This window comes from Pan troglodytes, chromosome 14 (genome assembly GCF_028858775.2).
Source record: "Pan troglodytes isolate AG18354 chromosome 14, NHGRI_mPanTro3-v2.0_pri, whole genome shotgun sequence".
Lineage (NCBI taxonomy): Eukaryota > Metazoa > Chordata > Mammalia > Primates > Hominidae > Pan > Pan troglodytes.
In genome coordinates, this window is record NC_072412.2 from 118,478,799 (window position 1) to 118,498,907 (window position 20,109).

The 20,109-nt window shown below is 52.9% G+C and overlaps 1 protein-coding gene across 14 annotated transcripts in view; it reads left to right on the plus strand.

The window, feature by feature from the left end:
- The window catches only part of ATP11A (ATPase phospholipid transporting 11A), a 198,081-nt gene that overhangs the window by 170,561 nt on the left and 7,411 nt on the right, over positions 1-20,109 (plus strand). For 10 of the 14 annotated variants that reach the window (XM_009427269.5, XM_509744.9, XM_009427270.5 and 7 more), the window contains 6 exons: positions 818-877; positions 1,712-1,839; positions 3,644-3,779; positions 12,460-12,525; positions 14,059-14,162; positions 16,255-16,420. In XM_009427269.5, the coding sequence (XP_009425544.3) occupies positions 818-877; positions 1,712-1,839; positions 3,644-3,779; positions 12,460-12,525; positions 14,059-14,162; positions 16,255-16,420 (660 nt within the window). Of the gene's footprint in view, positions 1-817; positions 878-1,711; positions 1,840-3,643; positions 3,780-12,459; positions 12,526-14,058; positions 14,163-16,254; positions 16,421-18,694; positions 18,782-20,109 lie in introns of all 14 variants that reach the window. The other 4 variants (XM_009427277.5, XM_009427274.5, XM_009427275.5 and 1 more) reach the window with 1 other exon arrangement.

Sequence of the window (20,109 nt, forward strand, 5' to 3'; positions counted from 1 at the left end):
TGATGAAGTCTCACGCCGTCCTGCTGTCTCCTTCCTGGGATGTGGCTTGTCCCTTTGTCCGGTGTGCCGATGCTGTGTGTACACTACCTGCCCCTCAGTCACTCTGTAGCTGTCTTGGTGATGAGGTTGACAGATCACAAGAAGAAGGGTGAATATGACACAATAATATATTTTTAGAGGAGGAGGGAGAGACCAAATTCATGTAACTTTGATTACGGTATATTATTATAGTTATTCTATGTTTTGTTGTTACTCTTTTACTGCACCTACTTTATAAATTAAACTTTATCATGGGTGTGAATGTGTACGAACACACATACCCATCTAGAGCATAGACAGGGTTCAGGACCATCCGCAGATTCTGCATCCCCCCAGGATGTACCCCTGAGGATGAGGAGGGCCTGCCGTGCCGTGGGAGGAGACCCCCAGCCCTTTTCTCCCCCCACAGAATTGAGTGTGGAACCAGTGAGAACCTTTCAGGTGGAAATGTTTGAGGAAGGGTATTTTAGAATTCCTTATTCACTGTGCAGTTCGATTCTTTCCCGTTTATACTGATACCTGCATTGCCTTCTTGTTTCTCTTGGAGCTAACAAATTTCCCCTATACGTTGTCTGTCCTGAGTGGCCAAAACGTGGTCACATGTGCATTTCAGTTGCCCCTGAAATAAGAGAAAGCTTTCTAGAACCCATTAGTGCTGTTCTGCCGCACGCTGGGTGCACGTGGATCCCTCCTCCCATGTGGGGTGGGCCACGTTGGTAGGTGGCGGCTGCCTCCCTCTGTCCCGTCACCGAACTAACAGTTCTGCCTTGCCTTTCAGAACGTCTGCTTCATCTTCCCTCAGTTTTTATACCAGTTCTTCTGTGGGTTTTCACAACAGGTCAGTCCTAGGGTCTTCATGGACAGGCTGTCTGAGCCTTCTTTTCCTTCCCGCAGTGGGTGGCTGCTGTGGGGAGGGGAGACTTGGGAATGAGCAGCACTCCCTGGCACCACGAGGAAGCCAGATTGCCCAGCAGCAGGCGGGGGTGAAGGGTCGGGCCTGGGGAGGGGGAGCCACGGAGCTGAGGAGTTGCCGTCCTGGAGGCCGCTTGTTCCATGTCTTCTGAAACTGCCGTGGCCCTGAGATGCGGGCCAGTGATGATGTGGTCTCCTCAGGGCCCAGCAGTGCTGGGCTGGGCAACCTGACGCCACTGCAAGAATTAACTCCAACTCGAGGTCCTTGTGGACATGGGCCACCCCGGTGCCTGGCACGTTAACACATGCAACGTGCCCACAGGGGAAGAAGACAGTTCCCATCCGGGAGGGGTGAAGGACCCCCCGGGCATCTGCCCTAGATGGACACCTCCTTCTGTCACATGTGTGCTCAGTGGTTGGCGGGCCAACTGCCTTCATGGGAAGTGACTGCGACCAGAGTCACTGAAGCTTGAAGATGGCAATCAGAATTGCAAATGTTTTCTGTGACTTTTTTCCTTTTTTTTTTTTTCTTGAAGTTTGTGCTGATAGAATGGGATGAGTCAGTGTTAGGCTTTTTGCCAGCTGTGACTTTCATCCTGAAATCACAGTTGATATCACAGACCCTAGTTTATATTGTTAAGCTTTGAAAAGCGCTCTGGTCTTTCTGTGCATTTCAGAAAGAAAATATATTTAATCAAAAGATCCAAAAAGTTTGTAACAATGCACTGAGGTGCCACTTCTTGTGACTTTCCTCTTACAGACTTTGTACGACACCGCGTATCTGACCCTCTACAACATCAGCTTCACCTCCCTCCCCATCCTCCTGTACAGCCTCATGGAGCAGCATGTTGGCATCGACGTGCTCAAGAGAGACCCGACCCTGTACAGGTACCATCCTCCAAACAGCCTCTCCTGAGAGCAGAGAGAATAACTAGGCAGCACTCTGGCAGTTCCTTCCAATAGCCACCTGGCAGACCCCAGTTGAGGGCCAGAAGCATTCGGCATCTGCTGATACTCTTGCTTGATCAGGAGCTTGTTTAAACTGGAAGCAACATAGCTCAAATGGAGATTCTTCAAGTCTTGCTGGATGGTTTACGCTGCATTTGGAACGTCTGTGTGGAGCCAGTTTGCACTTTCCTGTGCTTTCTGACAGTCCTGAGGGAGCTGGGGTACAAGCGTCTTCCTCGTTGTGACCCTAGGGAATCTGTGGCCTAAGTTATCCTTTAAAACCATGTGTGTTCCATTCAGTGAGAAAAAACAAAAATTAACACCTCTGGTTTCAGGGTGTCTTTTCTCCCCGTTATTTTTTAAAAATAATATGGAAGAGATATTTTTCTGCTATTTCAGAAATGCCCCCCAAGGTCTCTGGCAGATTCAATATGTTACTGTTTTCCATGGTCTTTTAAATTGTATTAGTCCATTTTCGTCCTGCTGTGAAGACATACCTGAGACTGGGTAATTTATGAAGGAAGGAGGTTTAATGGACTCACAGTTCCACATGGCTGGGGAGGCCTCACAATCATGGCGGAAGTCATGAGGAGCAAAGGCACGTCTTACATGGTGGCAGACAGGAGAGCGTGTGCAGGAGAACTTTCCTTTATAAAACCATCAGATATCGTGAGACTTAGTCACTATTACGAGAACAACATGGGAAAAAACCACCCCCATGACTCAATCACTGCCCACCAGGTCCCCCCATGATGCGTGGGGATCATAGGAGCTACAATTCAAGATGAGATTTGGGTGAGGACACAGCCAAACCCTATCATAAATTAAAATTTTATTTTTCAGATAATTTTACATCCATATGCAGCTGTAAGAAATAATAGATTCCGTGGGCCCTGATCCCATGTCCCTTAGTGGTGACACGCAAGAAACTGCAGTCCAGCATCACATCCAGTGTACTGATGTTGGTGCCGTTCACCCGTTCCCTTATTCAGATCACTCAGCTTTCCCTGCACTCATGTATGTGTGTGTACATGACACGTGTATGTGTGTGTTCAGTTCTGTGCAGTCTTCTCACATGCGTGTTTCCTGCATCCACCACCATAGCCAAGACCACTCACTTCCCTGCCTGGGATTCTGCAGGAATCTGTGCGTCGGCCTCACTGCCCTCATCAGAATGTTTAGCCATTCTGTGGGATCTTGACGGCCTGGATCCAAAAATAATCACTGTAGGTGATTAAGGACGATGATAAAAAGGCAAACTTCTGAGTTTGTTGTACATCTTTAATAATTGGGAATAAATCTAAGAAAACGGGAGAAGATACACTGTTCTAGACATGTGTCTGAAAGGAATCCTGCAAATTCTTCTTATTGAACAGGCGTAAGGTGTCACGTCAGGCGTAAGGTGTCACAAGCTCGGTGAACGTCAGGTGTGTGCCTTGTGTTCTCTGTTCGTTGCTTTCAGAAGCAGCAGCGTGTGGCAGCATCTCTGTGCCTATGATGATATTGCAGTGAATATGAGAGAGAAAATATCTGAGCAAAAGTTAGCCAAGGACATGAGTGGGTAGTGAAATGCTGGTTGTGACGAACATGCCACATTTGTGGCCAGAGCACAAACTTGATGTTTACTGGACATGCACATCTTATCCCATGAAGACAACGTCCAGGGATGGCCACCCCAGAGCCTGGGGGAGGTGCTGGGCCCTGATTCTCGAGGACACACGCTGTGCACCTTTCTCCTCACCAGGGACGTCGCCAAGAATGCCCTGCTGCGCTGGCGTGTGTTCATCTACTGGACGCTCCTGGGACTGTTTGACGCACTGGTGTTCTTCTTTGGTGCTTATTTCGTGTTTGAAAATACAACTGTGACAAGCAACGGGCAGGTCAGTACAGAGCTCGATTGCGCTGACTTAGCTGCTTAGGAATAAACCCTCCCAAGCTCATATGATGATTTTGCCAAAGCAGAATTCAGTGCAGCCCATGCAGCTTCCCAGCGGGGTCCATCACCACCTGTGCAGTAATTCAGTGCGGCCCATGCAGCTTCCCAGCGGGGTCCATCACCACATGGGCAGTAATTCAGTGCAGCCCATGCAGCTTCCCAGCGGGGTCCGTCACCACCTGCGCAGTAATTCAGTGCGGCCCACGCAGCTTCCCAGCGGGATCCATCACCACATGGGCAGTAATTCAGTGCAGCCCATGCAGCTTCCCAGCGGGGTCCATCACCACCTGCGCAGTAATTCAGTGTGGCCCATGCAGCTTCCCAGCGGGGTCCGTCACCACCTGCGCAGTAATTCAGTGCAGCCCATGCAGCTTCCCAGCGGGGTCCATCACCACCTGCGCAGTAATTCAGTGCGAGCCATGCAGCTTCCCAGCGGGATCCATCACCACATGTGCAGTAATTCAGTGCAGCCCATGCAGCTTCCCAGCAGGGTCCATCACCACCTGCGCAGTAATTCAGTGCGGCCCATGCAGCTTCCCAGCGGGGTCTATCACCACATGTGCAGTAATTCAGTGCAGCACATGCAGCTTCCCAGCGGGGTCTATCACCACATGTGCAGTAATTCAGTGCAGCACGTGCAGCTTCCCAGCGGGGTCCATCACCACCTGCGCAGTAATTCAGTGCGGCCCGTGCAGCTTCCCAGCGGGGTCTATCACCACATGTGCAGTAATTCAGTGCAGCACGTGCAGCTTCCCAGCGGGGTCTATCACCACGTGCACAGTAATTCAGTGCAGCCCATGCAGCTTCCCAGCGGGGTCTATCACCACATGTGCAGTAATTCAGTGCAGCTCGTGCAGCTTCCCAGCGGGGTCTATCACCACGTGCACAGTAATTCAGTGCAGCCCATGCAGCTTCCCAGTGGGGTCCATCACCACATGTGCAGTAATTCAGTGTAGCACGTGCAGCTTCCCAGCGGGGTCCATCACCACCTGCGCAGTAATTCAGTGCGGCCCGTGCAGCTTCCCAGCGGGGTCTATCACCACATGTGCAGTAATTCAGTGCAGCACGTGCAGCTTCCCAGCGGGGTCTATCACCACGTGCACAGTAATTCAGTGCAGCCCATGCAGCTTCCCAGCGGGGTCTATCACCACATGTGCAGTAATTCAGTGCAGCACGTGCAGCTTCCCAGCGGGGTCTATCACCACGTGCACAGTAATTCAGTGCAGCCCATGCAGCTTCCCAGCGGGGTCTATCACCACATGTGCAGTAATTCAGTGCAGCCCATGCAGCTTCCCAGCAGGGTCCATCACCACATGTGCAGTAATTCAGTGTAGCACGTGCAGCTTCCCAGCAGGGTCCATCACCACCTGCGCAGTAATTCAGTGCAGCCCGTGCAGCTTCCCAGCGGGGTCCGTCACCACCTGTGCAGTAATTCAGTGCAGCCCATGCAGCTTCCCAGCGGGGTCCATCACCACCTGCGCAGTAATTCAGTGCAGGCCACGCAGCTTCCCAGCGGGGTCCATCACCACATGCGCAGTAATTCAGTGCAGGCCCACGCAGCTTCCCAGCAGGGTCCATCACCACCTGCGCAGTAATTCAGTGCAGGCCACGCAGCTTCCCAGCGGGGTCCATCACCACCTGCGCAGTAATTCAGTGCGGCCCATGCAGCTTCCCAGCGGGGTCCATCACCACATGTGCAGTAATTCAGTGCAGCACGTGCAGCTTCCCAGCGGGGTCTGTCACCACCTGCGCAGTAATTCAGTGCGGCCCGTGCAGCTTCCCAGCGGGGTCCATCACCACATGTGCAGTAATTCAGTGCAGCACGTGCAGCTTCCCAGCGGGGTCCATCACCACCTGCGCAGTAATTCAGTGCGGCCCGTGCAGCTTCCCAGCGGGGTCCATCACCACATGTGCAGTAATTCAGTGCAGCACGTGCAGCTTCCCAGCGGGGTCTGTCACCACCTGCGCAGTAATTCAGTGCGGCCCGTGCAGCTTCCCAGCGGGGTCTATCACCACATGGGCAGTAATTCAGTGCAGCACGTGCAGCTTCCCAGCGGGGTCCATCACCACCTGCACAGTAATTCAGTGCGGCCCACGCAGCTTCCCAGCGGGGTCCATCACCACCTGCGCAGTAATTCAGTGCGGCCCATGCAGCTTCCCAGCGGGGTCCATCACCACCTGCGCAGTAATTCAGTGCGGCCCGTGCAGCTTCCCAGCGGGGTCCATCACCACCTGCGCAGTAATTCAGTGCGGCCCATGCAGCTTCCCAGCGGGGTCCATCACCACATGTGCATAGCTCTGGGTCACTTTAAAGATCGCGTTAGCTGAGTGCTCAGTGTTGCTGTAAGGAAATGTCCTGCTGAAGTTTTTTTTGTTTTTGTTGTTGTTGTTGTTGTTGTTGTTGAGACGGAGTCTCGCTCTGTTGCCCAGGTTGGAGTGCAATGGCGCAATCTTGGCTCACTGCAAGCTCCACCTCCTGGGTTCACGCCATTCTCCTGCCTCAGCTTCCCAAGTAGCTGGGACTACAGGCGCCCGCCACCACGCCCGGCTGACTTTTTGAATTTTTAGTAGAGACGGGGTTTTACCGTGTTAGCCAGGATGGTCTCCATCTCCTGACCTCAGGTGATCTGCCCGCCTTGGCCTCCCGAAGTGCTGGGATTACAGGCGTGAGCCACCATGCACGGCCAGCCTGCTGAGGTTTTCAGGCTTTATCTCTAACTAACAGTTCACCATCAGCTTGTTACCTGGTGGTACCATTATACCATTTAGACATTGCGTTTTTGATGCGGGAATGAATTCCACGTTGAGCCGGTGTTAGATTTCCCTGAGTACCATACTTAGTCGGCTTCCTCTGTGATGAGTAGATTTGTAGTTTTCTAGCGGACATTCACTCTCTGGTTGTTTGCCTAACCCCTGGGGGTTTGTTTTATTTGTATCTTGCTTTTTTCTTTTTGCCACTGGCGTCCCTTCCCACTCTCAGATAATGACTACCAACACACATATGGTAAGACAATCATGGGTTTGTCGTTTCTCTGTGTTTTTGGAGTGCATTACAAATGAAATATTTCTCGAAAATATTTTCAAACGTGACTTCCTGTGTGCTTTGTCAGTAGAAACGCCGTTAGCTGCTGCTGCCCCACGCACCCCAGAGCTAGCTCTGTGTTAGAAGGGTGTGTGCGCCTCCTGACGCACATCCTTGCTGTGTTCCCTCGGTTTCCATGTCAGGGTGGCCCATTGAGCCAGGGATGTTTTCCGAATTGACTGGATTCATGGGAGCTTCCCTCGATTTTAAATTAAAGGCAGCACAGGCATGTGTGGGAGGCCCGGTGGGGCCCTGTGCTTCCTGAGAGAGCCACACCAGGCATTCGGTAGATGTCAGAGACCATCCCTGCTTAAATGCCTCAGGTATTTAACTAGCCGTACAAGCAGACACCAGCGCTGACCTCGGAGAAAGTCCCTCTTCAGCAGCCCCTTCTGGGTGACTTCTAAACAGAAATCGGCTTCGTTCCTTGTTTAGCCTGACCTCTCTCTCCCTGTGTGTTTGTCCCTCAGACTGCTGGGTTCAAACACAAAAGTCCTGCTTTGTGTCCTGTGCACCATTTACCTGCTTTAGTTGTTTTCATTTCTCTTTACTAAACACTGCTGTTATCCTTCGTCATCACTTAAATCAGTTTTTACCAGGTCTATCTTGAGAACCAATTCAAATATTATTTCACTGTTTTAAAAGCTTTAAGTTTTCTAGAACTTATTCTTTGTCTTCGTTTATTTTAATTGAATAATTCCTGAATGCCACCAGGCTGTGAACGTCATCAAACAGAGCTACCTGTTGATTCTTTTGTATCTTTTGTGAGATTTTCTTCCGAGCTGGGCTTACGTAAGCATCTCGCGTAGCCCTTAGAGAGAACTAAGAGGTGGTGTCCTGAGCACTGAGAGTCCAGGCTCCTGGCGGCTGCCGATGGCAAGAGCAAGTCCTCTTTTTCCCACACTTGATTTTCCAGTTTTCTCTCACAGACACCATCCTGGTTCACTACAACCACCCTATCAGCTGGACGTTCAGATCATGTGAAAGCTGAGGAAAGAGAAGTTCGGACACACTAGACACCCTGTGCAGTGTCAGCTCCCGAGGGGCAGGGCCTGGGTCATACCCGGACGTCCGGCTCCAGACTTCATGGTGTTGCCCAGTGCGGCCTCTGGGTTGTTCTAGTTCCAAATCGCAGCGTGAATGTGAAGGTGCCTCCCAAGAGCCCCCGGAGATGGGCTTCAGGGGCAAGGACACGGGCGCCACTGTCCTGGGAGGGCTGCCCGGCTGTGCTCCTGAATGAGGTGCTGGCAACGCAGTGCCAGGGGCTTCTCTCAGCCTTCCTGGCAGGGTCTCTGCAGCGTCTCCGCCTTCTCGGATCCCTGGACCCCTGGCGTGTCCCCAGTCAGCTGCACCAGGTGGTCAGTGGGCACTGTGGCTCTGCTGCCTTCCTGGGATCCGAGGATTTCTACTAGCTCCTGTTTCCTGGTCTCTTCCGGCTGTACCCTCCAGCTCCTGGCTATGTCCTGGAAGGTAGCTTGAGCCCCCACGGAACCCGCGTGTAGCCCCGGGGTGATGCCAGCACTCAGGGAACTTGGGGGCAGTCCTAGTGGCTGACAGCCCTCTTGGTCCTTACGTAGCAATTTGGGGTTGGGGTGCTCACCCCTGAGAATCTCCCTTCCAACCAGGATACTCCCAACGGGGTTACAGTTCAGAGGCCCTCTGGGATTGATTGTTCTTGGGTGAGAGCTACTTTGTTTTAAAGACCTAAATTATTCTATAGGAATGTCTATAGATCCTGTGTAGGATTGGAGGAACAATAGAATTATGTACATCTCTTTCAAAATTCACCAATGGAGCATTTTCTACACTGACATCGTAAGCCATAGTAACTTCTCATTTTGATGCCACAAATGAGAATGCGAAGACAACAGTTATTTGTTGAACAGCAAGACATTCCTAAGTGAACGGTTAAAAGCTCGGAACGTGCTTTGATAGACGTAGGATGCGGTGAGAGCAGCTGAAACACGAGCGGTCCACGTATGGGCCAGGTGGGAGGCAGAGGGATCTGCACAGGGAGGGGAGGCAGTGGATGCCACTCATGACCGTGACCTTGAGAAGCCGCAAGTTATGCTGGCCGTGGATGTTTTTATACATCAGAGTTAAATGGGTCTGGTCTGAGGACTTTTTGAGCAGAAAGCTTCTATAGGAATACTCATTCTCAAAGGAGGGAGGAAGTGGGGGCATGGGGCTTAGCCTGCAGTGGTGGAGGGTGGCCAGCCCCAGAGGCAGATCTGCTGAAGGAGTGAGGCTTTCGCACTGGTCAGGTTCTTGGCTGAGATGTGCCTGTCACATGAGGACAGGGTTCCACAGAAATCAGAAACAGGAGCTTCACTGGGGATGGCGTTGATGTCACTTGGAAGAAAAGGGTCCCTGTGAAAAGCCCTTTGAAAAAGGAGATTGGTATCCCAGGGATGCCTGCCACCCCCAGAATCTGATGGAAATAACGACCAGCAATTGTAGTAATAAACTATCCGCACATGTTAGTCCATTTTCACATGGCTCTGAAGAGCTACCTGAGACAGGGTGATTTAGGAAGAAAAGAGGTTTAATCGACCCACAGTTCTGCAGGCTGCATAGGAAGCATCGCTGGGGAGGCCTCAGGAAACTTACAATCATGGCGGAAGGCAAAGGGGAAGCAAGGTCCTTCTTTACAAGGCTGCAGGAGAGAGAGAGCAAAGGGGAAAATGCTACACACTTTGAAACAACCAGATCTCATGAGAACTCACTCGCCCACCGTCAACGAGATCCGCAAGGACGACGTCCATGATTCAGTCACCTCCCACCAGGCTCTCCCTCCAACACACGGGGATTATAATTTGAGATGAGATTTGGGTGAGGACACAAAGCCAAACCACATCATGGCAGTTCACCTGGGGGCCCCACTTCAGGCCACCAGGGGAATAAGAGGGCTTTCCAGAGATGCGTTTCAGGATAGCTCCACAGTGGACTAGCTTCCAAAGGACGTGGACACAGGTTAGTAATGGGTCACCGTTTCTCAGGGGCCCTGACCAAGATGCCTGATTCTGGATTCACGATAGCTGTGCTTTGTTCCTCACCTATAAAGCTTACAGCTGTGGCCCATGTGCTCTGCAGGACCAGGCATCCTGAGGCCTAACTCCTTATCCCAGTTTTGCCATTACCCCCTAAACCCAGGGAGCCCCAGCTGGGAGCTTAGAAAGGCAGCTTCTCGGCTCACAGCAGGGAGAGGGGACAGTGAGGAGGCCGTGTGAGTTCACTGCAGTTATCACCTGTGGCGCTGTTGGTGACACACACTGCTTCACAGGGCACCCTTGAGTTCATGTCTTGCTGCCATCTAACTCTTTCAGAGTTCTGTGTTGGGATGGCCAAGGTGAGGCCTGGGGGAGGAAGAGGAGAGCTGGGCAGCGTCAGGGGCTTTTCCTCCAGGCCCAGCTGATGTGGTTGTCTGGGTGCAAAGCCGCCCTCAGCTGCTGTGGAGGCACCACTTGGCTGAAAGCATTAGCTTCCAGTTACAGCACAGCAGCCTCCTGCCCTCCAGCACCTTGCTGGCCACATGTGCTTGTAGGCTGCTGCCAAGCCACAGCTGTTCCTAGAAGCATGATATTTTCCTGCCCCAGAAGTTAAGCCACGAAGAGACGGTACTTTTTGGTGAGTGTGAAACAGGCTTCTCACCCGGGCTCTGCTGACACTGGGGCCAGATGTACATCTTCGTGGGCCACTGTCGTGTGCACTCAGCAGCCCCTCCACCCCCGCATCCAAAGCTAGCAGACCCCACGCCCCAGAAATGTCTCCACCACGGCCAGGTGTCCCTGGGGGCAAGGCTGCCCCAGCCGAGAACCACAAGCATGTGTAGATCCGAGTGACACGGTAGGCCAGGCATTTCCAAGCCAGAAGAGGAGGCCCACTTCTGATCACAATGAGGAAGTGAGGGAAAAACTGAAGGATGTGTTGACGGGGGCCCCTAAGAAGCCGGTGTTCACTACAAAAGGTCCTAACACTTTTTTCTAGAATCTACAAATAAGATGTTATCCCACTGACCATGTCGGAGGACTGTAGCCCACACCCTCACCTCAGCTGAATCAAGGGGTATGGTGATAGGTATATTGTTTTGGTTGAAACTGAATTCTGAAGAACAGCCATTTGTATTCCAGCTTTTTAAGAGACAGAGTCTGTGCTCTGTCGCCCACGTTGGAGTGTAGTGGCGTGATCTCTGCTCACTGCAACCTCCGCCTCCCGGGCTCAAGCAATTCTCCTGCCTCAGCCTCCCTAGTGGCTGAGATTACAGGCATGCGCTGCTACGCCCGGCTAATTTTTGTATTCTTAGTAGAGACGGGGTTTCACCATGTTGGCCAGGCTGGTCTCAAACTCTTGACCTCATGATCCGCCCACCTCGGCCTCCCAAAGTGCTGGGATTACAGGCATGAGCCACCACACCCGGCCCGCTTTTTAATTCTTTATAAAATAAAATTCCCTGCGAGGTGCAGTTCATGGAATCCGATAAACTAGAAATCATATGGGCCACAGCGCAGGAGCGTCCCAAAGGAAAGCAGGTTCTCCCGAAACAAGTTTCCAGTCGGGGGTTTTCCCCAAGGCGGGGGGTGGTCTGGGCAGCAGCCCTTTCTGGCCTGTGCCTCGTGCGGTAGAGAGGCGTGCTGTCCTCACGGGGCGGGCGCGCGGTCCTCACGGGTTGGGTGTGTGGTCCTCGGGGGTCGGGCGCGCGGTCCTCACGGGTTGGGTGCGCGGTCCTCACAGGTGTGTCTGGGTCTGTGCTGCGTTGCCAGCTGGCAGCTCGTGGGTCCCACTGACCTTCCCTCCTCCACGGCCACCTGGGCGCGACTGCTGGCGGATCTGTGGTTCTGGCCGCACGCGGGGCAGCCTCTGTCCAGCCCTGTCCTGTCTGCTGGCTTGTCTTCTCTGTCCTGAGGGAGGTTCCCCGAGGGAAGCCCCCAGGCTTCCCCCTCTGCATGGGTGCCTGGGGTGTTTCCTCTGCATTTACTCGCAGAACGTTCCCGCCGCTGTTCTTCAACAGCAGGCAGGAGTCTGAGCTGAGTTCAGAAGAGAACAGACACAATCTATGAGTTTGTTCCTGAAACCCGTGGAATGTAGCTGGGTACTCAGGCAACCGTCTCTTCTACGTAAAACACAAAACAGAAAAAGGAGGTTTGCGTGTACCCGAGTTTGCATTATGGATATTTAAATGCCAGCTGTGAGGGAGTTTTTGTGCTCAGTTTGAGACCTTGGGACGTCTGTTGTGGCTGAGAGCATTGAGCAGGGCCAGCGTCAGGAGCGGGCAGCAAGTTGCAGATAGGCAGGCTCTGAGCCCATCACCAAGCCACAGAACTGGTGGTGGGAGATGCAGCCAGGAAATGGGGGCGTCCTGCCGTGCTCTGGGGAGTTGCTGCATCTTCTTTTACGGGATAATAAGAAAATATAGTGCTTATATCTTTGGGGTTTGAAGTGTTGGCATGCAAGAAAAATGAGGTGTATTTTCTAAAACTCTTGATTGTGAAAGAGAAAAAAAATACATAAAAACGAGATGACTTGGACCGTTTTCCCCAAACAGATATTTGGAAACTGGACGTTTGGAACGCTGGTATTCACCGTGATGGTGTTCACAGTTACACTAAAGGTAAGTGGTCTCGCGCTCACGTTCCTCCCCCAGCCACAGTGAACCCCTGCAGTGTAGGCCTCACGCACTCTGAGCTCTCTGAATTATAACTCTGTACTGAGGCTGGAAGCCACTCTCCACCCAGCCTTGGCTGGCTCCTGGGGCACCCCTGGGCATCCTTGTCCTGCTGTTTAGACAAGTAATGCACAGCCACTCAGCACACCCGGCCACCCCATGTGCAAACCCCAGAGCTACACCGGAGGTAACCTCGGGAGCAAGCTGCTTCTTTGTGAAAGAATTCAGGCTAGAATTGTTTTCAGTGGCAAGTAGCCCTCCCCCCAGCGCCATCAAAATACACTTTAATTGAAACAAATTAATGTATTTTGAAAAATTTCACTCTTTAAAGTTCAGTGAAATTCTATACAGAATATATCATTATGAAATCTCAAAACCTATCAGACTGAGTCTTAAAAAGTGATACCAAAACATTCCTAAGGTGATTTTCTTAGATAGTGATGTAAACAACACCTGACTCTAAAGTAACTTTCTGGCCAGGCACAGTGGCTCACGCCTGTAATTCCAACACTTTGGGAGGCCAAGGTGGATGGATCACCTGAGGTCAGCAGTTTGAGACCAGCCTGGCCAACATGGCAAAACCCCATCTTTATTAAAAACACAAAAAGTAGCCGGGCGTGGTGGCACGCGCCTGTAATCCCAGCTACTTGGGAGGCTGAGGCACGAGAATCGCTTGAACCCGGGAGGTGGAGGTTGCAGTGAGCCAAGATCGCACTACTGCACTCCAGCCTGGGCGACAGAGGGAGACTGTCTCAAAAAAATTTTAAGAAGTAACTTTCTTCAGTAGAGACATAAAGAACACCTTAATCTGAATGACTTTCTTCGGTGGTGATATAAACAACACTTTGGTCTGTGGCCCACATGCTGCCATCTGGGAAATACATCCATGGCTCCCTTACCTAGGACCCAGGGCTGTGGCGTCCCCACATTCTTCCTCTCCATGCACACTGTGAGGCGTGGCTTTGTCTTCCTGAGCGGTGTGAGGTGTGGCTTTGTCTTCCTGAGCGGTGTGAGGTGTGGCTTTGTCTTCTTGAGCGGTGTGAGGTGTGGCTTTGTCTTCCTGAGCGGTGTGAGGTGTGGCTTTGTCTTCCTGAGCGGTGTGAGGTGTGGCTTTGTCTTCCTGAGCGGTGTGAGGTGTGGCTTTGTCTTCCTGAGCGGTGTGAGGTGTGGCTTTGTCTTCCTGAGCGGTGTGAGGTGTTGCTTTGTCTTCCTGAGTGGTATGAGGTGTGGCTTTGTCTTCCTGAGCGGTGTGAGGTGTGGCTTTGTCTCCGGAGCGGTGTGAGGTGTGGCTTTGTCTCCGGAGCGGTGTGAGGTGTGGCTTTCTCTTCCTGAGCCGTTTTTTGCAGGCATTGAGTCATCATTGCTGGGTCTTGGGTTTGGTTTAGTTTTTCGTCACCCCCTGGCTCTCTGTCCTGCCCATCACGATCATTCTGACTGCTCAGATGACACCGTTAACTGCCCTTTTTTTTTTCCTTTTAGCTTGCATTAGACACACACTACTGGACTTGGATCAACCATTTTGTCATCTGGGGGTCGCTGCTGTTCTACGTTGTCTTTTCGCTTCTCTGGGGAGGAGTGATCTGGTAAATATCTGATAAGTAGCTGATAATCTGATAAATATCATGTGGTGGTTATTTTTTTATCAAGGGTTGAAGACACATTTTCCGTGCGGCCCTGTTGGTTGGGGCAAGTGTTTGTTGAATGGCTGCTGTGTGCTGGGTGTCGTGGGGTCCTGGGATACAGTCGGGGGCAAGACACCAGGGGTTTCCTGCTCCGGTGACTTGCATCTTCCGGGGGAGAAAGACACTAACTGATAACAGCTTGTGACGAGTTACACGGAGGAACAGACCAGGATTCTGCACCAGGGGACCCATGTCAGATTGAAAGGCCAGAGGTGACTTTTCAGAAACAGTCATTTGAAACCTGGAAGAAGAGCCATCATCACAGCAAGTCCCAGCTGGTAACCGCCTTCCACAACGAGGCACTGGCCAGGCATTTGACAGGTCCTGTCTCACTCCATCCTCACGCCCCGCAGCAAGATGGGGCCCAGGCATGGTGGGGCTGGACCTTGCCCGCAGCAGCCTGACTCCTGGGGGAGCCTCTGGTTTGGGGGAGAGCAGCAGGCACGCAGGCCCGGGCGGGATTAGGTCCTCCGTGAGTGGGAGCCGTGGCCAGCGGAGAGGGGCCCGGAGCAGGCTGCAGAGCAGGCATGGCGGCCTCCTGGACCGCCGGCCGTGAGGATCCTGGCTCGAGGCTGTCGTGGTCAGTCGAGGCAGAGCACAGCAGAGTTGAGTGGCTCTTTTAAAAACCCCACGGTGGCTGCGTGTTGAGCTGGTGAGAGCGACATAGGCAGGGTGGTCAGTCTAGAGACTGTCGCTGTAAGCCAGGAAACGACGCTGAGTGGTATGGGCCCAGGACCAGGTCCCAGTCTCAGCCCCAGCGCAGCAGCCTCTGCCACAGCCCTCTGCAGACCTGGGGTCAGTAGCCGGCCTAGGGAAAGCCAGCAACCCACTCAGGATGCCTCAGGGCCCCTGACCTGGGCGGGACTCTCAGCCCAGGAAGAGTCCCTCCGGATTCTCTCGTTCAGCCAGCGGCCCCTGGTGGCCCCAAGTTGCATTACACAGTCTCAGAGATGAGAGCCGAGCTTGGAGGGTGTCAGTCACCCTGCCAGCCCCAGAGAACCCTGCTTAGCTCTAGAGAGCCCAGCCCGGCTCTGGAGAGCCCGGCCATTCTAACAGCCCTGAAGGCGATGGCTCTGTAAGAGGAAGATTCCATCCCAAACCTCTCTGACCAGCTCCTGGGCTTTGTAGCCAAGGAGCCACAGCCCGTCAGCCTTGGTAGAACCACGGCCTCTCACATTGTTTCCTAAAACATTGACCCCACATCTCTGATGTGCTGGGAGCTCACCATGTCACCACCGCTTGGTGATGAGACCCCATCCTCCTGCCCGCCACCAGCACCACGTGGGTGCCCCCAGCCCCATCCCAGGTCTGCCAGCAGCTCCGTGTCCCTCCCGTTACCCACCATGCCCTGCTTCCGTTTCCCTCCTGTTGTCCACACACCAGTTTCACTGTGCTTCCTGGAGGTGGGGCCCTATCTCTGTGTCTCTGCCACCATCCATAGTGCTTGGGATGTGAAAGGCGATCAGGAAACGTTACCGGAAGGCACGTATAGACGTGGACCTGTGGACTCGGGCTGGCTGCGGGTCACTGGTCCCTGCATCCTTGCCAGCCTCCCTCATGGAGGCTGACGCAGACGTCTTTGAATCATCCTCTTTCTGGGGAGAGAAGTCATTGCTTGCTCTGTACTGACGACCAGTGCTCAGGACGTCCTTCCCATCCGAGACTTCAAGATAGAAAAACATCCCTATTTCAATCCCTTTGTGTTTTGTTTTTTGTTTTTTTTTGCTTCTGTGAAACTGAACTTCAGAGACTTCTATGTCCCATTTGAGATGACTTCATAGAATTCCTTCTCCCGTTCCTCTTACCCCAGCATTACCGGGAGGTTCAGTGTTCATTTTTTATATGATAAATTCAGAGCAGGCTCCGTGGCTTGCCAAGCAACTCTCACTGACAAAAGTGTAAACTCCCTGAACAGACGGCCTCTCCAGTGAGTAGAGAGGCCAGCCCCAGGGAGTACATGCCTCACCAGCGGCTTCTCTTCCCTGCCCCTCAGGCCGTTCCTCAACTACCAGAGGATGTACTACGTGTTCATCCAGATGCTGTCCAGCGGGCCCGCCTGGCTGGCCATCGTGCTGCTGGTGACTGTCAGCCTCCTTCCCGATGTCCTCAAGAAAGTCCTGTGCCGGCAGCTGTGGCCAACAGCAACAGAGAGAGTCCAGGTACGGAGTGTCCCCAGCCGGGGCGGGGGTGCCTCAGGGCCCTGGCGTTAGGATTGGGAGATGACCGTTTTGAAAGACAGTGTGAAAGGTTTGGATTTCATGAAACGTGATCAGTTCAAGTGTCACTAATGAGTTTCCTAATGATGCATGGTGTTAAACATCAGGTACATTTGCGATGACCGATGTCTAATTTTATGTTTCAACCTAAACAGTCATCTGAAATGAGACACAAATAAGAGAAAAAAGACTGATGCAAAAGGCAAATTATTTCATGTAAATGCAAACCTTTTTTAAAATTAATCATTACTTTAAAAGGTTGAATTACATAATTTTTAAGGATGGTAAATCTGGCTGGAAACGGTAGCATCTGTATCAGGAAATGCTGGTATTGGTGGAGCTGCTTATTTTACACACGCCCAAGTTTTAGGCACAAGCAGAATTCTGGGTCCAGGGAAGACGTGACGATGCCGAGTGTCCCCCCAGGTGCAGGGTTTGGCAGGTGTGAGGACTTAGCTCCCGGTCCCCCATCCTTTTCAGCAGCTGGCCTCTGCCTTCAAGCTCAACCCTAAATCAGAGGCAGTGACCACGACCCACCTCTGCTGCTTTACTGGGAAGCCTGCCTGTCCTCAGAGGGCCGCTGCACCTGTCACGGTCCCTCAGGACTCTATTAACAATGCAAGTTTTCAAGTTTCATCCCCGAAATTTCTAATCACTCCTTGAGGTGGAGCCCTGGACTGGGCAGTGCTGAAGCCCAATGGGGAAACGAGGGGTGGGGGCCCCTGGCAGTGGCTGCTCCTGCAGGGTGTGAGGCTGCCCAGGTGGGAGGAAGACGGGTAGTGAGTGGGGGCCGGGGCCCCAGCCCCGACTCACTCACGTAGCTCAGACACCCGGGGGCTGGCTCGCAGCGGTGCTGCTGTGCTGGGAGGGAAGACAGGCCGCCCTCCCTTGGGGGGCACAGCCTCACCCACCGCCCACCTCCAACAATCAGAATGGGACCCTGGCCTGAGAGCTTTCTTGGGACATTGGTGCCGATTTGAAATGTTGAAACCGATGCCACCAGTTCCCGGCACTCCCTCCTTCATGCCTCCCGCCACAGTTTGTAAAATCAGAGCGAGCAAAACTCGTGGTGAAGAGACTGTCTCTCAATGTAGTGAAAATGTCCACACACAGCTCCACTGACTCGGGGTCCACAGGCAGGAGAAACGCAGCAGAACGTGCCAGTTGGCTGCTATAAGAAGGTCCCACTGAGGGGCCTCTGTGCAGGAGGGGAGACAGTGGGAGCTGGAGCCGGGGCCCAGGCTGAGACTCCGCGGCCCCCAGTGCTTCAGGGGAAACTCACCGGCCCCAAGCAGCCACTCACTGCCCAGCCCTGCCTGTGGCCCGAGAAGCAGCTGTCCAGTGGTGGTTTTCTCTAAGCACGGTCCTTGGTTCCTGAGCTCTTTAGCTGTGCAGTTCCACAGCGGGCACACGTGTTCATGACAGGGCTCTGTGCATGGGACACGTGTTCATAACCACATCCCATACATGGGGACATGGCAGACACGCATGTAACGAGGACATCAGGCACAGAAAAGACAGCAGGGCTGGGGGTCTGACCCCGAGAGAAAGCAGGTACAGCTTGGGGGTGTCTGCTGGGCCCCCAGCTGTGGCCACAGTGGTGTGGCTTGGGGTTTGCAAGAGTCTCAGCCCCACCTGGCCCCTGGGTGCGTGTGGCTGCAGAGGTGCTTGGTCAAAGATGCCTGAGCAGGCAGGAGTTCAACTCCGGGGGTTAGGAGGGCCTCTCCCCGCAGGAGTCTGGGCTCTTCCATGCACTGTGCACGCAGCCTCCAGAGTCGGGGCTGCCGAGGGCCACGCCCCCGGATGTGTCTGACCACAGGCCCTCTGCTCTGCGACTCATCTCCAGGATGGGTGGGCACGTTGGGAATGCCAGTGAGGACCCTCCCCGTCCCACCCTTTGTTTAGAAGCCCCTGTATTGCTGTGGGTCTCTGCGTCCCACAAGACCCCCGGGAATGCTTATGAACAGCCACACAGCGGGACCTGCAGAAGGCATAAAGCAGGGGGTGGGAGGGGCTGGCGGGTCACGGTGGGGGGCACCAGTGTCCGCCCAGAGTGACCAGAAGAACGTGCACGTGGTGGCGAGCCTCTGACTAACTCAGCTGTGTCTCTTGTTTCTCTTTCCTTCCCATTTCCTTCCGTCTTCCGACCGCTTTGCCTAAATCCTCCCACCTTGTTCACACACCCCTGTGTGCGTGGCCGCTGACCTCGGGACTAAGACTAAGAGCCAGTGCCTTTCTGTCGAGCAGTCAACCATCTTTATGCTTTCTCAGACTTCCAGCAGCCTGAGTTTCTGACGGAACAAGGTGATGCTCCTCTGCCTTCCACGCACTTGGGATGGTAGACACGGGGCAGCAGGGCCATGCCCCTCACCAGAGCCCTGAGTCCACGTGCTCTGACGCGGCGTCCACCAGGCGCTGGGTACAGCAGCCTCACGTCGGGAAGTCCCGCCACCACTTACACCTTCTCATGCACAGACTGATCGTGGGCTGTGCTTTCCATCAGTCACAGTTAACCAGGGTTTCTCCCTCAGCGTCCGTGCAGCCTCAGAACCCACCTGTGTGAGGGTTCAGACACAGCTGACAGCGGAGAGCTGGCCACATGACCCCTCACACAGGTGTCAGAGGGGTTCCTAAGCAGGAAGGTGTGAGAGTTTGCAATTCACAGGTCATCCAGGCCCTGAGCTCACACACCCTTCCCTCTGCAGCCTGTAGAGCGTGGATCACAAGGCCTCCTCCCTCACGCACCCACTTCTGTGCCCATTCTGCAGCTGGAAAGACTGAGGGCAGCTAGGATAACACGGTTTGCTCAGGACCCACGCACATTTCAGAAAAGGGGAGCCAGGCTGAGCCACACAACTGGAGACAGAGGGGACGGAAGTGTTTGGTGTCAAATGTTTGACCAAATTCCCTTTTTACTGTTTTTTAAATGAAAACCTCATTGTTTTTCAAAAAAGCCTTCTATTAATAATTTGCTTTAAAAATGACGACCTTGGCCTTTCTGGGCAGTGTAGAGGCGTTCACACGCCATTTTTCTGCGGTGGTGTCCGTGGTAAGAGCCGAGATTGCAGGGGCCTGCACGCCGTCCTGAAGTCGCGTTCTGTCTTTTAGCCGTGTGCTCCTGCACCAAATACCGCCTTCACACATGCCTCCAAATCAGTGATGCTTTGAAAATGCATACTTGGTATTACTGTTTTACCAAATGCAGCTTAGAAAAATGCCCAAAGCAGAAAAAGGCTTCTTTTCCCTTTAATAACATCATCTTCTATATATTTTAAACACGATTTTTAACTGACAAAATGGTTCTTTTTTAAGTCCAAGCAATTAATCAGAATCAAAATTTTTCTAATTTAGTGTCATCAGAATTTGTTAGATTAAATTGCAGAATTTCATCTCACCATTTCTGTACTTGAAGACATTTAGGATGAAATTATTAGGAACATTTTAATGACTCATAAGAGGTCCTTAAGAAACTGATTAAATCATGCCAACTCTGAGCTAAAAATAAGCATTCTAACGATTGATGTAGTTTGTTGAGAGCTGATTTGCTTCTGAGCACATACAGAAGCTGAGCCCGGCTGCGCAGAGACAGTGGCACGGAGTTTCTCCTGCCCCCTGCGAGGCCTTGGGCCCCG